This window comes from Nerophis lumbriciformis, linkage group LG30 (genome assembly GCF_033978685.3).
Source record: "Nerophis lumbriciformis linkage group LG30, RoL_Nlum_v2.1, whole genome shotgun sequence".
Lineage (NCBI taxonomy): Eukaryota > Metazoa > Chordata > Actinopteri > Syngnathiformes > Syngnathidae > Nerophis > Nerophis lumbriciformis.
Window position 1 is genome coordinate 21,611,310 of NC_084577.2, and position 21,277 is coordinate 21,632,586.

Sequence of the window (21,277 nt, forward strand, 5' to 3'; positions counted from 1 at the left end):
ATAGATTTTTGGATTTTTTTTTTTTTAATCGATTAAGAATCATTACAAAATAAGATGTGATGAATTAGATGTATCTATTTTTTTGTCGCCACTATGACTTAGCTCCCAGTTGTTTGTCGTAAAATCTACGTATGTCGTATTTTTTTAGAGGGCATTTCTATAAATGCAAACTGTTATTTTTATGGTATAATTCTGGCCAAATAGCTTTTCTTTTTTTTTTTAACCATAATATGTAAAGTTGTTTTTACGATTCATTACTGTAAATTGGAAAACTGTTAAGAATTTGGTTAAATCGCGGGTCAGCAACCCTCTTTAGCTTTTTAGCGCCGCCCTAGACCTTTTTCAAAATATATTTCTTGTTTTAATATATTTTCTGTAGGAGGACAAACATCACACAAACCTTCCTAATTGTTAGAAATCCCACTGTTTATGTTATACATGCTTCACTGATGAGAGTATTTGGCAAGCACCGCTTTGTCCTACTAATATCAGCGATCCTTGAACTCATCATAGTTTGTTTACATGTACAACTTTCTCCGATGCTGCCACATAAAGACGTGTTCCATGCCAGTTCTTCTTTGTCTCATTTTGTCCACCAAACATTTTATGCTGTGCGTGAATGCACAAAGGTGAGCTTTGTTGATTTTATTGATTTGCTGGAGTGCTAATCAGGCATATTTGGTCAGTCCATGACTGCAAGCTAATCGATGCTAACATGCTATTTAGGCTAGCTGTATGTACATATTGCATCATTATGCCTCGTTTGTAGGTATATTTGAGCTCATTTAATTTCCTTCACTTTTGTCCTCTGTGTATTTAATTTATATTTGCATGTCTCATGACACATTTTCTGTCTGTAATATCGGCTGCATTTCTCATAGTTGTTTGTGTGCCATGTTGTTCCAGACCACAGCAAACATTACCCAGCTTGCAAAGATTGCAATAAATCCATTAGAAGAAGACAACCTGCCGTTCCCTTAAACTTGGACACACACATTTATACCTTTGGCCATTCCAAGACAGTCATTCCCATTTTACTAATGATTTCCAATGTTGCAAAAATGTGGAGAATAACAATTAAAATACAACATTTCTGTCAACGAAGATTTGCGTCAGCCTTTGATAGTAGGCTAATATAGCTGATATAGACACTTACATAATGTGTTGCCTTCATTGTAACACTTATAAAATACTTTTAAAGTAATTTTGATAGGAGGCTAATATACTTAATATAGACACTTGCATCATGTGTTGCCTTCATTATAACACGTATAAAATACTTTTAAAGTAATTTTGATAGTAGGCTAATATAGCTAATATAGACACTTACATAATGTGTTGCCTTCATTATAACACTTATAAAAGGCTTATAAAGTCATCTTGATAGTAAGCTAATATAGCTAATATAGACACTTACATCATATGTTGCCTTCATTATAACACTTTTAAAAGACTTTTAAAGTCATTTTGATAATAGGCTAATACAACTAATTTAGACACTTACATAATGTGTTGCCTTCATTATAACACTTTTAAAAGACGTTTAAAGTCATTTTGATAGTAGGCTAACATAGCTAATATAGACACTTGCATCATATGTTGCCTTCATTATAACACTTATATAAGACTTTTAAAGTCATATTGATAGTAGGCTAATATAGACACATCATGTGTTGCCTTCATTATAACACTTATAACATACTTTTAAAGTAATTTTGATAGTAGGCTAATATAACTAATATTGACACTTGCATCGTATGTTGCCTTCATTATAACACTTATAAAATACTTTTAAAGTATTTTTGATAGTAGGCTAATATAGCTAATATAGACACTTACATCATATGTTGCCTTCATTATAACACTTTTAAAAGACTTTTAAAGTCATTTTGATAATAGGCTAATAAAACTAATTTAGACACTTACATAATGTGTTGCCTTCATTATAACACTTTTAAAAGACGTTTAAAGTCATTTTGATAGTAGGCTAACATAGCTAATATAGACACTTGCATCATATGTTGCCTTCATTATAACACTTATATAAGACTTTTAAAGTCATATTGATAGTAGGCTAATATAGACACATCATGTGTTGCCTTCATTATAACACTTGTAACATACTTTTAAAGTAATTTTGATAGTAGGCTAATATAACTAATATTGACACTTGCATCGTATGTTGCCTTCATTATAACACTTATAAAATACTTTTAAAGTATTTTTGATAGTAGGCTAATATAGCTAATATAGACACTTACATCATATATTGCCTTCATTATAACACTTACAAAATACTTTTTAAAGTTATTTTGATAGTAGGCTAATATAGCTAATAAAGACACTTCCATCATTTGTTGCCTTCCTTATAACACTTATAAAAGACTTTTAAAGTCATTTTTATAGTAGGCTAATATAGCTAATATAGACACTTACATAATGTGTTGCCTTCATTATAACACTTATAAAATACTTTTAAAATAATTTTGATAGTAGGCTAATATAGCTAATATAGACACTTGCATCATATGTTGCCTTCATTAAAACACTTATAAAAGGCTTATAAAGTCATCTTGATAGTAGGCTAATATAGCTAATATAGACACTTACATCATATATTACCTTCATTATAACACTTACAAAATGCTTTTTAAAGTTATTTTGATAGTAAGCTAATATAGCTAATATAGACACTTGCATCATTTGTCGCCTTCCTTATAACACTTATAAAAGACTTTTAAAGTCATTTTTATAGTAGGCTAATATAGCTAATATAGACACTTACATAATGTGTTGCCTTCATTATAACACTTATAAAATACTTTTAAAGTCACTTTGATAGTAGGCTAATATAGCTAATATAGACACGTACATCATATATTACCTTCATTATAACACTTACAAAATGCTTTTTAAAGTTATTTTGATAGTAAGCTAATATAGCTAATATAGACACTTGCATCATTTGTCGCCTTCCTTATAACACTTATAAAAGACTTTTAAAGTCATTTTTATAGTAGGCTAATATAGACACTTACATAATGTGTTGCCTTCATTATAACACTTATAAAATACTTTTAAAGTCACTTTGATAGTAAGCTAATATAGTTAATATAGACACTTACATCATGTGTTGACTTCATTATAACACTTTTAAAATACTTTTCCAATCATTTTGATAGTGGGCTAATATAGACACTTGCATCATATGTTGCCTTCATTATAACACTTATAAAATACTTTTAAAGTAATTTTGATAGCAGGCTAATATAGCTAATATAGACACTTACATAATGTGTTGCCTTCATTATAACACTTTTGAAAGACTTTTAAAATTATTTTGATAGTAGGATAACATAGCTAATATAGACACTTGCATCATATGTTGCCTTCATTATAACACTTATAAAATAATTTTAAAGTCATTTTGATGGTAAGCTAATATAGCTAATATAGACACTTGCATAATGGGTTGCCTTCATTATAACACTTATAAAATACTTTTTTAAAGTCATTTTGATAGTAAGCTAATATAGCTAATACAAACACTTACATCATTGTAACACTTATAAAATACTTTTAAAGTAATTTTGATAGTAGGCTAATATAGCTAATATAGACACATACATCATGTGTTGCCTTCATTATAACACTTTTAAAAGACTTTTAAAGTCATTTTGAAAGTAGGCTAATATAGATAATATAGACACTTACATCATGTGTAGCCTTCATTATAACACTTATATAAGGCTTTACATTTTTTTGCGGCTCCAGACAGATTTTTTTTTTTGTATTTGTGGTCCCATATGGCTCTTTCAACATTTTGGATTGCCGACCCCTGGGTTAAATGATAGCAGCTGTTTGCCGTAAAATCTATTGTTGTGGTTTTAATACACATGTTTTTTTTCCAACACTTAAATTGAAAGCATGAATGTACTGTCATGGATTATGCGTTTAACAACCATAGGCCCGTCACAAAATACTTGAAACTGAATCAAAGCCACACCTACTTCGGGTTCATCGGGTAGGAAGTCGCCGTCGACAAGAGGGACAAAGGGCATGACCAATGAAGTTGGCTCCGTGACAACATCGAATTGCTTTGAGGTTATGCTATGTGGATCAACCTTCTGCAGGCACATGTCCAGTTTGGCTGGGTTATGCGTGGGACACCCCAGTAATGTGGCGAGCATCACGGACCTGGGGTGGAAAAATCAGTTCTACAATGAAACGCCACTGCTAAACATCAACTGGATGGGACACTGAATAATAATAACAACGTCAGACCGTGTCAACTGGGGATGCGCATAATAGAATCAATAAAGATTAGGTGAAAATGATTGATGATGAAGTGCTTCATGGAGCAAGTGAAGTGATTATGCGTCAGTCGACTGCAACCCACAGAGACTCTGTTGATTCAGTCTCAAATAGTTTGGGGTCTAAAGAACACAATTTCAACAGTGAGAAGCAGAGGTGGGACCAAGTCATTGTTTTGCAAGTCACAAGTAAGTCTCAAGTCTTTGCCCTCAAGTCCGAGTCAAGTCCCGAGTCAAGACAGGCAAGCCCCGAGTCAAGTCCAAAGTCAAGACTGGAAAGTCTCAAGTCAAGTCCTAAGTCCTGCATTTTGAGTTTTGAGTCCTTTCAAGTCCTTTTAACCACAGACTAATATATTAACACAGATTGTGTATGCTTTTCAAACGCTGTATTTATTTATTAAAACAAGTGCATTTTAAATTGCAGGAAAGAAAATTGTGCTGACATTGCACTTTATAATAGCACTATTAACCAGTCATTTTAAACATTAACTCATTCCTTTACAGAACAAACACATTGAAAAATAAAGTGCAAATGTACTTATTTGTACAAAAGTGTTAACATTGAAAAAACATGACATATACGTGAACATAACAAAAAAGTTGTACTTTTTATATGTCAGGGCCCTATGCTGCATTGCATTTGCAAAAGACCAAATTAGCCAAGAGTCTGTCAGTCATTTGTACACGATGGGGGCGTAGTATGATGCCACCATGGCTGAAAACTCGCTCCACTGGAGCACTGGAGGCAGGCACTGCCAAGACTCTCATGGCCACTCTGAACAGTGAAGGAAGAGTCTTCATGTTCAATGCCCAGAACAAAAGGGGGAGAGAGTTTTTTGGGGTTGGTGCACTACTTGTAAGTGTATCTTGTGTTTTTTATGTTGATTTAATTAAAAAAAATAAAAATAAAAAATAAATATTTCTTGTGCGGCCCGATACCAATCGATCCACGGACCAGTACCGGGCCGCGGCCCGGTGGTTGGGGACCACTGAGGTAAACAACCAACAGTATGTCAGAAAGCTAGCTAAAACGGTACACATATTCATAATATAGTATACATTTTAACTGACCTTTATTTTACTATTTTTGTCTTTCTTTTAGGTGGCTAAAATACGCGGTGCTGCTGACCGCCGTCTAACGTTACGTGTGATATATTGACTAACGTAACCCTGCTTAAAAAAAATCACTGAACAAAAAGTATGAATAAGGTAGTGAACTGCAACAGATTCCCGTGTTTGCAATAACGTTATAACGTTAGCAGTGAGTTTACAGCCTCACTGATTTAACTACACAGGAAATAAAAGTCACGTTACTTAGCCAATAAACGTTATCTTACATTCAAAACTTACTGTTCTTTGTGCAACTTCAAATGCCAGACGAAGTTGGAAGTTGTTGCCTCTCCATCAGTAATTTTCGAACCGCATGTGTTGCATACTGCAAACCGTTTTGTGTTGACCACCTCGTAATTTTTATACCCAAACGAAATTATTTTAGGCATCATTTTTTGTTCACTGGCGTGTGGTTTGGACATGTCTTCTTCCTTGGTTGTCCTGCAATTTGATTGGATGAATGCTGTGTGATGAAAACAAAGTAGATCTAATTTGATTGGCTGTTGTACTGACAGCACACCAGCTGACACACGCAACGCTGATAGACAAGTACACAATGAAAAATACGGAGCGCTCCCGAATAACTTTTTCATCTTTGGGATTTGGGGAAAGTAGCAAGTCATGTCAAGTCATGTCAATTCAAAAGGCTCAAGTCCAAGTGAAGTCACAAGTCATTGATGTTAAAGTCTAAGTCGAGTTGCAAGTCTTTTTACATTTTGTCAAGTCGAGTCTAAAGTCATCAAATTCATGACTCGAGTCTGACTCGAGTCCAAGTCATGTGACTCGAGTCCACACATCTGGTGAGAAGTTGTTTTTGGTTTTTTTAAGAGTCATTGGAGCAAGTATTTCATCATTTCAAAGGTACACTGCAAAAACTGAAATATAAGTAAGATTAAATATATCAAATAAGGGTGATTTTTGCTTATTTTCTGTCTGATAAGATAATTCTTCTCACTAAGCAGATTTTATGTTAGAGTGTTTTACTTGTTTTAAGGGTTTTGGTCCTGAATGATCTCAGTAAGATATTACAGCTTGTTGCTGAGATTTGATGACCTATATTGAGTAAAACATGTTTGAAACTGGAATTTCAACTGTTGCAAAGTTGTGTCATTAACATTCACAAGTATAAAACTGCTTTTTTATAGTAATAATTTCTTACTTCAAGCATGAAAAAAAAATCATGATGCCGAGCGCATATCATTATGTCAAGATAACGGCACTAGCATCTAATTATTTTAAGAATATTTTTCAACATATTAAGCAAAAAGGTCTAATTTTTTTTCAACCAAGAAAAGTGCACTTGTTTTTAGGGATGTCCGATAATGGCTTCTTGCCGATATCCGATATTCCGATACTCTTTAATTACCGATACCGATATCAACCGATATATACACATTATTATGCCTAATTTGGACAACGAGGTATGGTGAAGATAAGGTACTTAAAAAAAATAAAAAAATAAAAAAATAAGATAAATAAATTAAAAACAAATTTTACTGTATTTTTCGGAGTGTAAGTCGCACCGGAGTATAAGTCGCACCTGCCGAAAATGCATAATAAAGAAGGAAAAAAACGTATATAAATTGCACCAAACTATGAAAAAAACTGTGACTTATAGTCCGAAAAATACGGTAAATGTTTTATAGGCGAAATAGATTGTATTCCTATTACCTGCATTGTTAACTGCCTTGTACTAGCAGTTTTTTACTATCTATGCACGGAAAAGGGAAAGACGTGTGTTCTTGTGTGTTTTGTGAATGATGTGCAAAATTCAATGGACACGTCAACAAACATAAAGGCTTTACCTTTCATAGGCGACTGTTTTGTTCAGCGTTGCCCAGGGCGCATTGGGGGCGCCGCTCTGCATGACAGCCCTTTGAAATAGATCACGACTTCCTGGGGAGAGGAGCTGGAAGCCTACAGATGCTGACCCAGCACTCTCTCCAAAAATCGTGACCTGGACAGTGCAGTAAATCAAGAGCCTCTTAAATAAAAGACAAATTTCAACTTCAACCACTGCTGTGTAACACAGAAGAAATGGCTTACCTGTGAAGGATCCCCTCCAAAAGCCGCGATATTACTGGCCACCCACTGGAGGGCGAGGCGCTGGTCCAGCAGACCTGCATTACCCCGGATGTTGTTGTGGTCAGGCAAAGCCAAGAAACCAAAAGCACCAACTCTGTTTATAGACAATCGCAACAATTGGACAGTGCAAAGTCAATTCTCACACACATTGAGGCTCAAACTTGGAGTTTGACCTTTCATTTCATTTGGAAGAAAAGAACAAAAAAGAAAAGGAAAGCTTTAGGTGTTAAGTGGGCGCAGGAATGGTACTTTGGCCTGACTTAGGCGCTATTCCCCTTTCGTCTATTAGCTCCCACTGGTCTATCATCACACTGTGCAATTAGTGTAATGGGTATGTTTAACCTAAAATGCCTAAACGTTTGTTTTTTATTAACTTGTGACTTTATAAATGTGTTGTCAGTGTTAAAGTGTTAATTGTTACCCTGACCTTGAATGTCAAACAACAAGAGGATAGACAAAAAGAAGGTTATTGACTAAGGCGCAAAATTTTGCAGATCCCAAATATGCGGTGGGCCCATATTACACCAGTTTTAAAATCACTGCATTGGCTCGCTATGTGTTCCAGAATCGATTTTAAGATTTTATTTATTTTTTTACTGGTTTTTAAATGCCTTAATGGTCTTGGGCCTATCTTATCTTTCCGAGGTTGCTTTCAGACGTCCTAATTGTCCTAATTTTTCCAAAAGTCCGGATCCATACCTCACGGGGAGGCCTCATTCTATTATTATGCATTTATTGTTGTATATATATATATATATATATATATATATATATGAATACAACTGCACAGTGACGTGCATCATGGGAAGAAAAAAAAAGTAAAAAAAAAAAATAATAATTAAATTGTTATATGTATCCAGTGATTATACTACAAAGTTTTTTTCCATTTAACTTCACCAGTTTTAGATTATTTTTTATTCAAAATCGCTGAATTTTCACATTTGCCGTTCAAATACTGAGCAGAGACGGTGCGGTGAACAGCAGCCAGTTGAGGCACGTCACTCAGTGCCTCAACATGGATTCCGGACTCGGCTAACTGCTGGCCTGCTGTGCAGTGAGACTGTATTGCTATATGAATTATATTATACATTTCCATAGTTTAGTTAGCTGAGGTATATAATGTACAGTGTTTTTTGTCCACAACTGTATGTGTGCAACGTATTTCTTGTGCTGAGCGATCATAAAACGGCTGGAAAAGACGCACTGGCTGAGGCTCCAGTAATCCCGCCTCCTGCACCCCCGCCGTAGAATTGTTATATCAACTAAAGCCCACACTTAAATTTTCCACGTGCAAGATTGAATCTATTTAAAAATGTTATTTCATAAGAAGCCAAAAAGTGCAAAAACAATAATGTTCGTGTTGGAGGAGTTGTGAATGACTACAGGGCCACAACATTAGGTACACCTGCAGACTGCAGGTGTACCTAATCCAACATGAACATTATTGTTTTTGCACTTTTTGGCTTCTTATCTTTTGTAACCTATTTTCATGGGCGTTCCTGTTATGCGCTGTTATACAGTATATGCCTCGAGCTCTTATTTTGAAGGTGCTAAGAGCGGAAGTGATGACATGGGGTGGAGCGGTAGTTTTTGAAATAAGGTAAATAAAGTGGTCCTCGTGTAAACTGGAGCCTCCGTGTTTGTTATTTTGTAGTTTCATACAGTATAGGCGACATTTATAAACCCTCAGTTACACTTTTTTAAATAGATTAAATCTTGCACGTGGAAAGTTTAAGTGAGGGCTTTAGTTGCGGCGCATGGACTTAATTTGTAAGTAAAGGTAAGACCATAATAACGTTTTTTTTATTAAATGTGCTTTTTTGTGTGCTACAGTTTGTATGTGTAAAGTTAAAGTTAAGTTAAAGTACCAATGATTGTCACATACACACTAGGTGTAATGGAATTTGTCGTCTGTATTTGACCCATCCCCTTGTTCACCCCCTGGGAGGTGAGGGGAGCAGTGAGCAGCAGCGGTGCCGCGCCCGGGAATCATTTTTGGTGATTTAACCCCCAATTCCAACCCTTGATGCTGAGTGCCAAGCAGGGAAGAATGCTGGTATGAGCTTTTAAACATAACCCGTTAACTGCTGCCAATCAAATGGTGAATAAGATACTCTTTAGGGTTCATATGTTTGTAAATCTGACTGCGATGAAGTTAGTGCCTCACCAGCCATCAACTTCACCGCACGGCACTGCAACTGCATTTATTACATCCATCCATCCATTTTCTTCCGCTTATCCGAGGTCGGATCGCGGGGGCAGTAGCCTAGGTCGAGAAGCCCAGATTACCCTCTCCCCATCCACTTCGTCCAGCTCCTCCCGGGGGATCCTGAGGCGTTCCCAGGCCAGCCGGGAGACATAGTCTTCTCAACGTGTCCTGGGTCTTCCCTGTGGCCTCCTACCGATCGGACGTGCCCTAAACAAAGCGTTCGGGTGGCATCCTGACCAGATGCCCGAACCATCTGGCTCCCCTTGATGTGGAGGAGCACCTACTTTACTTTGAGCTCTCCCTCTGAATGACAGGGCTTCTCACCCTATCTCCAAGGCCGAACCCCGCCACTCTGTGGAGGAAACTCATTTCGGTCGCTTGTACCCGTGATCGTGTCCTTTTGGTCATGCTCATGACCATAGGTGAGGATGGGAACGTACGTTTGTAGATCGACCGATAAATTGAGAGCTTTGCCTTCCAGCTCAGCTCCTTCTTCACCACAACGGATCGATACAGCGTCCGCATTACTGAAGACGCCGCACCGATCCGCCTGTCGATCTCACGATCCACTCTTCCCTCACTCGTGAACAAGACTCCAAGGTACTTGTACTCCTCCACATGGGGCAAGATCTCTTCCCCAACTCGGAGATGGCACTTGTTGCGTTTGGACCAGTTGTTCCTCCCAGGGAATTCAAGCGGCTGGTCGCTCCCAAGCTCTTTCTACGACACTTAAAGCTGAGTAGAAGAACCACCAGAGACAGAATAGGTATTTTGTAATTTTATCCCCAAAGCTTTGGCAATAATGAGACCAGTCCAGCATAGAACATTCAATCGCGCAGCTAAAAATGGTCTCCTCTAAAAAATTGGAAACCTTCTATCCTATAAAGTCTCTCTCCCTCCCACCCTCGCTGTCTTGTCTTTCCAGCCCAAGCACGTGCCCATTGTCCCCCGCACCTGGACACAAGAAGAGATACAGGAAGGAGTATCTCTCCTCCTTACATTCCATAGTCAAGGTTAGCACACAGTATTTGCAGACAACCAAAAGACCACAATTGGAAGAAAAACACTAGCTGTTTTGTAATATGATTATGAAAATAAAGAAGTAACACTTAAATACGGATATATGTAAATATCTGCCTCCGACACACTCCACCCTTTTTCCGGGCAAGAACCATGGACTCTGACTCTGAGGTGCTGATTCTCATCCCAGTCGCTTCACACTCGGCTGCGAACCGATCCAGTGAGAGCTGAAGATCTTGGCCAGATGAAGCCATCAGGACCACATCATCTGCAAAAAGCAGAGACCTAATCCTGCAGCCACCTAACCGGATCCCCTCAACGCCCTGACTGCGCCTAGAAATTCTGTCCATAAAAGTTATGAACAGAATCGGTGACAAAGGGCAGCCTTGGCGGAGTCCAACCCTCACTGGAAACGGGTCCGACTTACTGCCGGCAATGCGGCAGTTTTTATTTATTACATGCATTCAGCAAATTCATAAATTTATGGAACAACAGCAGGACAAAAGTCATGCAAACAGTTAATCATTATCAGTGATTAAATATAATAAATACTGACCTGTAATTCATTGATACCACAACCACACCTTCGGCTTTGCTCAGGTAGCGGCCGTCGTAAATGTCCAGAGAGGACGTTCCAGAGGTAAACGATCCCCCGTAGATCCAGACAAGGACGGGAACCAGCGGTGAGCTCTGACCGGTTTTGCTGGAAGTGGTCCAGATATTTAGGTACAGGCAGTCCTCGCTCATGTCAGTGTTTGGGTTCCACATCTCCGCACCACTGAAACCTGTAAATGAAAAGCTCATAAGAATGATATAAAGGAAAAATGACTCAAACACTGTAAGTTCCATACTTGCCAACCCTCCCGGATTTTCCGGGAGACTCCCGAAATTCAGCGCCTCTCCCGAAAACCTCCCGGGACAAATTTTCTCCCGAAAATCTCCCGAAATTCAGGCGGAGCTGGAGGCCACGCCCCCTCCAGCTCCATGCGGACCTGAGTGACGTGTTGACAGCCTGTTCACAACATTGCCGTAAACAGCAATGTTGTGACACTTTTAAACAGGACAATACTGCCATCTACTGTACATGCATATGTGACCCACCCATAATGTGTCACATTTTTGTGTTGATTTATTTATTTTATTTTGTGGTTTGAATTCGTTTTTGGAGCTGTCATTCCACATTTATCAGTATTCACATTGGTCAGTAGGGCGTTTCTTCCCAATTGAAAGCTATCACCTGCAGACCGGAAGTGTCTTGTCATTCTGATGAGAGCGACCAGTCTGTGAACAATTGAAACGTCCTGTGTGCTTTTTCCTCCTGTATAACAGGTTAGTTTTGGTGAATCAACTCACTGAATAATATCCATGTGATCTTTATAAGTTTAAGTACACATTCTGATGGTGGAGCCTAACTCTAAAGTGTTTGTGAGTTGTAGTTTGTATTTGTGAATGAATCCAGTGCACAGCTGCAGTAATCAATACAAAAAGGCGATGTGAGTGCGCAATGTTTATATAGGAACTTCTGATCCTAATTCAGACTCCCAAATTAGAGCTCCCGTTTTCTTATTGATTTTATAATGTATATTGGTATAATGTGTGTGTTCTGAAATAGTGACAGAGAATAGAACAAGGATGGCCAATTCAACCCTTAACTCAACAATGAGTAGATGAGTGCTATGTGTGTGTATATGTGTAAATAAATTAACACTGAAATTCAAGTATTTCTTTATATATATATATATATATATATATATATATATATATATATATATATATATATGTAATAAAACATATATATATATATAGCTAGAATTCACTGAAAGTCAAGTATGTCTTATATATATATATATATATATATATATATATATATATATATCTTAACCACGCCCCCAACCACGCCCCCGCCCCACCCCCGACCACGGCCCCCAGCCCCCACCTCCCGAAATCGGAGGTCTCAAGGTTGGCAAGTATGGTAAGTTCATTTTATGACCCTCTGTTATAAAAAGCTGGCATACGTAGGTTCTGCCAGCAGCATATCTATTTATGTTTGCATGTCTATATTAGGAACATATTTTGGGTATTTTCAGTGTACATATGCTTGGTAATATTTGGTTGCCAAACAACCACTCCTGACAGGTGGTTGTGTTCATAAATAGCAGGGTAGCTATGACCCAGGCTACTTCCTTCTACAGTAGGAGGCTTGCAAAAAAAATACAAATAATTTACAACCGTAACATAATAAAAATACACAATAGGTATAAATAAGGTATTTCAGTAAAAACAATAAAAAAATAAATTAAAAAAATAGCACCAGTTTCTCGATCCTTTTGAAATGCCCCGACATTCCCCCAAAGTGATCAGTTCAGGTAACCTCGGATCCTTTTTGAAATGCATCCCATGACCATGGAGCATCTTATCTGAAGGCTTTTTTGTTTTGTTTGTTTTTTGTTTGCCAAGGTTACTGTTGGCTGGAGAAACCAACACGCCAAGGGTGTCCTGTGACCTTAAGCTGTAGCCACTGGAGTCTCCGACATATTAGATTATAAATGGGTGGGAACCAGACCAAGAAGAAAAAAAACATTTCCATGGAGAAAATCTGCGGACTGACAAGAATGCGGGGGATGGTGAATGTGTTGTAACATAAATGAATGATTACGATGAAAACAATTAAACACAGCGTGTGCAACTTGTGGATGACGGAACAAGCAGCGGACAGTAAGGAATCCTTTGGTGGTGTTTCTTTATTCATTTATAATTAATTATTGCTATTATTAGATAGAATTTATCAAATGAGAACAGTAATGCTACCTCTCTGTTTATCATGTATATTTTTTGCTGGATCTACTCTTTTTTTTTTTTTGCTGCAGCTGTTACATCCATCCATCCATTTTCTACCGCTTGTCCTGTAATATTGTACATGGTAATTGGTTTGTTATATATACAGTATTGTATATATTATATACTGTAAAAATAATATATAAATATTGCATATATGTTTGTGGAGGGGGGCGTGGCCTGCGGACCTGCAGCAAAGCGGGGTGTGCCAGGACCGGCTTCGAGATCAGCGACAGGTGCGTAGATGGCCCACCTGGGCACGTTTATCTAATCACCTGTCGCTCTGTTAGAAGGCAGCAGCCGGGGAGGAAAGAGCAGTTGGTAGTGGCTCGCAAGCACGCTCGAGAGAGCCGTCAGGGGGTCGGCTTCCATCTCCTCGGGTGGTCCGGCCATGTTGGGCGCCAAATTGTGGAAGTTTCTTCCCTCCGGGTTCCTCGGACCACCAATCACCGACATGACCGGTCCGTTTCAGGGTTTAGACACTGTTTTATTTTTCAATAAGTCTTTTTTGTTTGTGCTTTTCAGCAAGTGTCTCTTGGTCTCTCGCTCGCTCTCGCTCGCTCTCGCTTTTGCTCTCGCTCCACCACCAACTCCTCTTTTCTCCCCGGCTGCTGCCTTTTAACAGAGCGACAGGTGATTAGATAAGCAGGCCCAGGTGGGCCATCTACACACCTGTCGCTGATCTCTAAGCCGGTCCTGGCACACCCCGCTTCGCTGCAGGTCCGCAGGCCACGCCCCCCCTCCACAATGTTACTTTATACATTTTGTTTTCGCCCTCTTTTTGTGACCTTTTGTGCATTATCCTTACCATCCTTATCCTTTCCATCCTTTGTAACTGAGCTACTGTGTGGAACAATTTCCCTGGTGGATCATTAAAGTTTGTCTAAGTCGAAGTCTAATTTGACAATGGGCTCTGAGCACAGTAGGAAGGGGGAGTCATATGGCCCCATTCGTCGCAGTTTGCCTGACACATGAAACGTGTCAACTGTTCGGTGTTCAATATCCAGTTTTGCCACCAGGCGGAAGGTAGCGAGTTGAATATCTTAAAGTGTGCTTTGTGGCAATTCCAACTTTGATTAGAGCGTTGGTTGCATCATTTTCAGCAGACTGCGATGGAAATTGATTAACCCCCCGCCCCCTCTTCCTCTTACGTGAGATCTACCCAGGAATGGGGCCATATGAATGCCTTCCCTACTTTTTTCAGGTATGTGCTGTATAAAACGAGTAAAACATCCACACGGTTTTCCAACGTCTGTTGAAATCCTGTGCTTTTTCAGGTTAAGGATCCCAGGAACACTTAAATTACTGATAACAAATTCATAAAAATCACCAGTTCATTTAGGTTTTTTTCTTCTTTTTTCTTTTTTTAAGAAGGAATACACTGCAACCTTTTCCGCAACTTCCTGAAAAATATGCCACCAATTCAGGCATTTAAAAAAAAAAAGCCCGCAAAGTACGAGATTAACTAATAGTTTAGTTTGGGCTCTTGAGCCGCATGCCGCCCTAGTGGCTCCCTGGAGCATTCAAAAAAAAAGGATTGAAAATGGAAAAAGATGGGGGAAAAATATCTGTTTTTGTTTTAGTATGTTTTTTGTTTGAGGACAAACATGAAACAAACCTTCCCAATTGTTAGAAAGCCCCACTGTTTAATATGTTTGTGTTTATGCTTCACTGATGAGAGTATTTGGTGAACATCGTTTTGTCCTGCTAATTTCGGCGGTTCTTGAACCCACCATAGTGTGGACTGTGACGCAACAGTTTGTTTACATGTATAATCTTCCACTCCTTCTTTATCTCATTTTGTCCACCAAAAGTTTTATACTGTGCGTGAATTCACAAAAGGTGCACTTTGTTGATGCTATTGAATTGCTGGCATATTTGGTCAGTGCATGACTGCAAGCTAATCAATGCTACCGTGCTATTTAGGCTAGCTGGATGTACATATTGCATCATCATGCCTCATTTGTAGGTATATTTGAGCTCATTTAATATCCTTTACTTTTATCCTCTTTGTATATGATTTAGTTTTGCATGTCTCATGACACAATATCTGTATGTAATATTGACTGCATTTATGGTAGTTGTTTGTGTGCCATGTTGTTCCAGACCACAGCAAACATTACCTAGCTTGCCAAAGATTGTAATAAATCTATTAAAAGAAGACAGCCTGCCGTTTTTTAACTTAGACACTGTCATGTCTGTGTGACCATGTTTTGTATTAGTCATGTTTTGTTTTGTTTAGTTATTGGACTCTTTAGTTTCTGGCTTTTCACTCCTTTGTCTTGTTTCCATGGTTACTCATTAGTTTCACCTGTTCCACGTTTGGACTCATTGTGCACTCTTGTTTGTCACCATAGCAACCCATTAGTTTTCACCTGTCACGTCACGCACCTGTTTCACGTTTTGAGTCACGCACCTGTTTTCGTTAATCATGTCTGTAGTATTTAAGTTCATTGTTTTCAGTTTGTCTTCCTGGCGACATCCCACATTTATGCTCTTCACATTCCCGTCTCGCCCGAGCCAACTTTCCGTTGCCTTCTGGAAAAACTAAACCAATGGACCAAGTCGTGACAGACACACTTACATATACTTTTGGCCATGAAAAGCCAGTATTTTCCAGGAGTTATCTCACCTTCTGAGTAGCCTCTGATTTACTAATGGTTTCTAATGTTGTAAAATTGTGTAGAATAAATATTACATTTAAACATTTCTGTCAACAAAGATTTGCTTCAGCCTGCGACACGTAGTCATTTTGATAGTAGGCTGTTATAGCTAATATAGACACTTACGTCATGTGTTGACTTTATTATAAGACTTATATATGGCTTTTCATTTTTTGCGGCTCCAGACATATTAGTTTTTTGTATTTTTGGTCCAGTATGACTCTTTCAACGTTTTGGGTTGCCGACCCCTGGTTTAGTTGATAATTGTATAGGGCAGTGATTATCAACCGGGCTCCATCTAGTCTTACGCCAAACAATTACTCAATTAAATATTCAAACACAGTGTTACTTTTCAAAAATGTGTGTAATGTTGCAGTGGCCAAACATATTAAATATCTTTGCCTCGTTTTTAATGAATACTTAGGCCTACTACGCTACTGTATTTTAATGTTGGTTGTTATGGTGGTACTTGGAATGTTTTCTGAGTTGATAACTAGTACAAATAGTTTGAGAAATACTGGTACAAGATGTGCGTACTATACTATATAACTATTATTTGTTTTATATATGAATTGTAGTGCTCTTTATCCAGTGATGTGCAGTCACGAGAGGCAGGTGAGGCAGGGCCTCACCTGCCATCATGGAAAGAAAAAAAATGTAAAAAGAAAAAAAAAAAAAAAAATTGTTATATGTATCCAGTGATTATACTATAAAGTTATTTTCCATTTAACTTCACCAGTTTTAGATTATTTTTATTCAAAATCGCTGAATTTTCACATTTGCCGTTCAAATACTGAGAAGAGACGGTGAACAGCAGCCAGTTGAGGCACGTCACTCAGTGCCGCAACATGGATTGCGCAATGACTCGGCTAACCGCTGGCCTGCTGTGCAGTGAGACTGTATTGCTATATGAACTATATTATACATTTCCATAGTTTAGTTAGCTGAGGTATATAATGTACAGTGTATTTTGTCAACAACTGTATGTGTGTAAAGTATTTCTTGTGCTGAGCGATCATAAAACGGCTGCAAAAGACGCACTGGCTGAGGCTCGCCTCCTGCATCCCCGCCGTAGAATTGTTATATCAACTAAAGCCCACACTTAAACTTTCCACGTGCAAGATTGAATCTATTTTAAAAAATTATTTCATAAGAAGCCAAAAAGTGCAAAAACAATAATGTTGGTGTTGGAGGAGTTGTGAATGACTGCAGGGACACAACATTAGATACACCTGCAGACTGCAGGTGTACCTAATTCACAACTCCTCCAACACGAACATTATTGTTTTTGCACTTTTTGGCTTCTTATTAAATAACTTTTGTAACCTATTTTCATGGGCTTTCCTCTTTGCGATGTTAAGTTCCTGATATGCGCTGTTATACAGTATATGCCTTGAGCTCTTATTTTGAAGGCGCTAAGAGCGGAAGTGATGTCACGTTGCGGAGGTTTCTGAAAGAAGGTAAATAAAGTGGTCCTCGTGTAAACTGGAGCCTCCGTGTTTGTTATTTTGTAGTTTCATACAGTATAGGCGACATTTATAAACCCTCGGTTACACTTTTTTAAATAGATTCAATCTTGCACGTGGAAAGTTTAAGTGAGGGCTTTAGTTGCGGCGCATGGACTTAATTTCTAAGTAAAGGTAAGACCATAATAAAGTTTTTTTTTATTAAATGTGCTTTTTTGTGTGCTACCGTTTGTATGTGTAAAGTTAAAGTTAAGTTAAAGTACCAATGATTGTCACACACACACTAGGTGTAATGAAATTTGTCCTCTGCATTTGGTTCACCCCCTGGGAGGTGAGGGGAGCAGTGGGCAGCAGCGGCGCCGCGCCTGAGAATCATTTTTGGTGATTTAACCCTCAATTCCAACCCTTGATGCTGAGTGCCAAGCAGGGAAGAATGCTGGTATGAGCTTTTAAACATAACCCGTTAACTGCTGCCAATCAAATGGTGAATAAGATACTCTTTAGGGTTCATATGTTTGTAAATCTGACTGTGATGAAGTCAGTGCCTCACCAGCCATCAACCTCACCGCACGTCACTGTCTTTATCAAATAGCCTTTTATATTCATATCCTTTTTTGAGTGTCTTTTCCATGAATTGTTGGGTTTTCGTTTCAATGTTGTTAATTGTCTTGTGTGATGGACCCCAGAAAGACTAATACCTCCTTGGTGGCAATTAATGGGGATCTATTTTCAACAAAAATACTATACCACTACTACTCGTACTACTACTATTACTACTAACATTAAAGAAGGAAGACAGCTCATCATCTATTGGGCAAATGTTGTTCTAGTTGCACTTATTTCCACAAGTTTGAGAATCATAACTCTCACTATTTGTAAGAATGCCAAAAAAAAAACCTTGGTTGTTGCAAAACTACCACAACTCTCATCTGTCATGCACTTTCCCAGTGTTGCTTCCTTGTTTCAAAATAAAAGCACAGACTAAAGTGCCAGACATTAGACATGCCTGTAGGCAGAGGTGGGTAGAGTAGCCAGAAATTGTACTCAAGTAAGAGTACTGTTACTTTAGAGATGTATTACTCAAGTAAAAGTAAGGAGTAGTCACCCAAATATTTACTTGAGTAAAAGTAAAATGTATGTTGGGAAAAAACTACTCAAGTACTGAGTAACTGATGAGTAACATACACACTCATATCATATATATATATATATATATATATATATATATATATATATATATATATATATATATATATATATATATATATATATATACTGTATATATATATATATATATATATATATATATATATATATATATATATATATATATATATATATATATATATACATACATATACATTGATATATACAGTATATAATTTATATGTATTTATTTTGCTGTTTTTATTTACATGTTAAAGGTGTTTTAATGAATATTCATGCATGTTTAACACATATAGATTCCTTTCTTTCATGAAGACTAGAATATAAGTTGGTGTATTACCTGATTCTGATGACTTGCATTGATTGTAATCAGACAGTTGTGATGATAACGTCCACGTTTTCAATTGGAGGAGAAGAAATGTTCCTCCTTTCTGTCTAATACCACATGAAAGTGGTGGGTTTTTGGCATCTTATTTGTCCAGCTTCCATATTCGTTTTTAAACACTTTACAAGAAATATTTTGGCGTCGAACTCCGTAGCTTGCTAGCTTGTTTGCGCTGGCTTTCGGAGACTCTTGTTTTGAAAGCGCAGGCGCGATGAAGCGGCACTTTTATTGTGAAGACAGGAACGTCCTCATGTGCGGTCAGTCTTTAGGCTTTTGATGGGATGTACGGTTGAAATAAAAAAGTATCATTTTTCCTTCACACTTTTGATTGATTGATTGGAACTTTTATTATTATATTGCATAGTACAGTACACATTCCGTACAATTGACCACTAAATGGTAACACCCCAATAAGTTTTTCAACTTGTTTAAGTCAGGTCATGTGACCACCTGGCTCTGTTTGATTGGTCCAACGTCACCAGTGACTGCATCTGATTGGTGGAACGAAGTGAAACGTCACTAGTAAGGCAGGCACTTTGAAGGTCTGTCTGACAGACCAAAACAAACAAAGCGTGCATTAACAGATCGATAAAAATTAGTAGCGAGTAGCGAGCTGAATGTAGATAAAAGTAGCGGAGTAAAAGTAGCGTTCCTTCTCTATAAATATACTCAAGTAAAAGTAAAAGTATGTTGCATTAAAACTACTCTTAGAAGTACAATTTATCCCAAAAGTTACTCAAGTAGATGTAACGGAGTAAATGTAGCGCGTTACTACCCACCTCTGCCTGTAGGTAAAAATATTCACTTTAGTAATGAGGGCAGTTAAGGTTGGAGGTGAGAACTACAATCCATTATGTCATACCTGGAAAGGTGACATCAGGAAACTGGAAGCAGGAATTTGGATATTGCGATGCGTCTTTCACCCCGTTCCATTTTTCTGCAGGCTCTGGAGCTCGGAATCTCAGTTTGCCCAGCGGTGCTTTTCCATAAGGGATGCCAAGAAAGGCTCGGACATCACCGCCCAGCACTGCGAGACGCTTCCCTTGGACTTTCCCGTTCCTGGTATCGACTATGAGGTCATGTTCCGTGGCAAGTGACGAGGGCAAGAGTGCCAACGCCAGGAGAAGAGCGCAGGGCAGAAAGTGTGTTGCCATTGGGAACCCTGGGTAAGACATACATGCGTAATATTATGAGCGTAATTATTATTGCTGTCCATGAATAGTCAAATATACACAAAGATGCGTTTTGGAAGCCTTGAATACTGACTGATACTGATATTGGGGTGATATCAGCACAAAGCATACATGCTTTTATTTTGTTATAGTGTTAAAAAGGGTTTGGTCAAGTGAAATTACTCAAACAGAACAGTACACTGCAAATGATTTGCCACTTGGCAAGATTTAATGTTTTATTTTTAGAGGTTTTTTTTTACTTATTTCTAGTCATTGTCCAATTTTTTTATTTAATTTTTTTTATATTTTTATTAATCAATCCAACAAAATAATACACAATGATACCATAATAATACAATTCCAATTCCAAAACCAAACCCGGCAACAATCAGAATAGCAATCAACAGATCAATTGAGAGGACAGACAAACATGACACAAAACAATCCAAAAGTAGTCAAACAAAAATGAATAATACCAACAACAGTACCAATATTAATAAGAATTCCTACATAACAGATGTGGAGGGGGGAATGGTCTGCGGGTGTGTAAGGACCAGCTTTGAAGTCAGCGGCAGGTGAGTAGACTACCCAGCTGGGGCTTGTTATCCAATCACCTGTCGCCCTTATTAGCAGCAGCCGGCACGAGAGACGTGGTTGGAGTTGGAGCCAGAGAGAGACACACGCCCAGAGATGAACACATATTGCTGGAAAGCAAGCTACCCCCCGGGGGTTTTTATGAAAAATAAAAGACTTGATTCACACCGTATACTGGGCTACCAAAGATCTGTCGGCCAGAAGAACCCACACAAGAGGGAAACCTCCACAACAGTGTTTAGAAATCCCTCACTGATA

At 38.1% G+C, this 21,277-nt stretch overlaps 1 protein-coding gene across 1 annotated transcript in view; it reads right to left on the reverse strand.

Moving 5' to 3' along the window:
• Positions 1–21,277, reverse strand: part of LOC133572587 (cholinesterase-like) — a 31,932-nt gene that overhangs the window by 8,680 nt on the left and 1,975 nt on the right. The window contains exons 2-6 of the mRNA XM_061925402.2: positions 20,116–20,415; positions 11,294–11,522; positions 7,470–7,602; positions 7,229–7,380; positions 4,011–4,197 (exon numbers count right to left, since the gene is read on the reverse strand). Of these exons, the coding sequence (XP_061781386.2) occupies positions 4,011–4,197; positions 7,229–7,380; positions 7,470–7,602; positions 11,294–11,522; positions 20,116–20,407 (993 nt within the window). The 5' untranslated portion in view covers positions 20,408–20,415. The remainder of the gene's footprint in view (positions 1–4,010; positions 4,198–7,228; positions 7,381–7,469; positions 7,603–11,293; positions 11,523–20,115; positions 20,416–21,277) is intronic.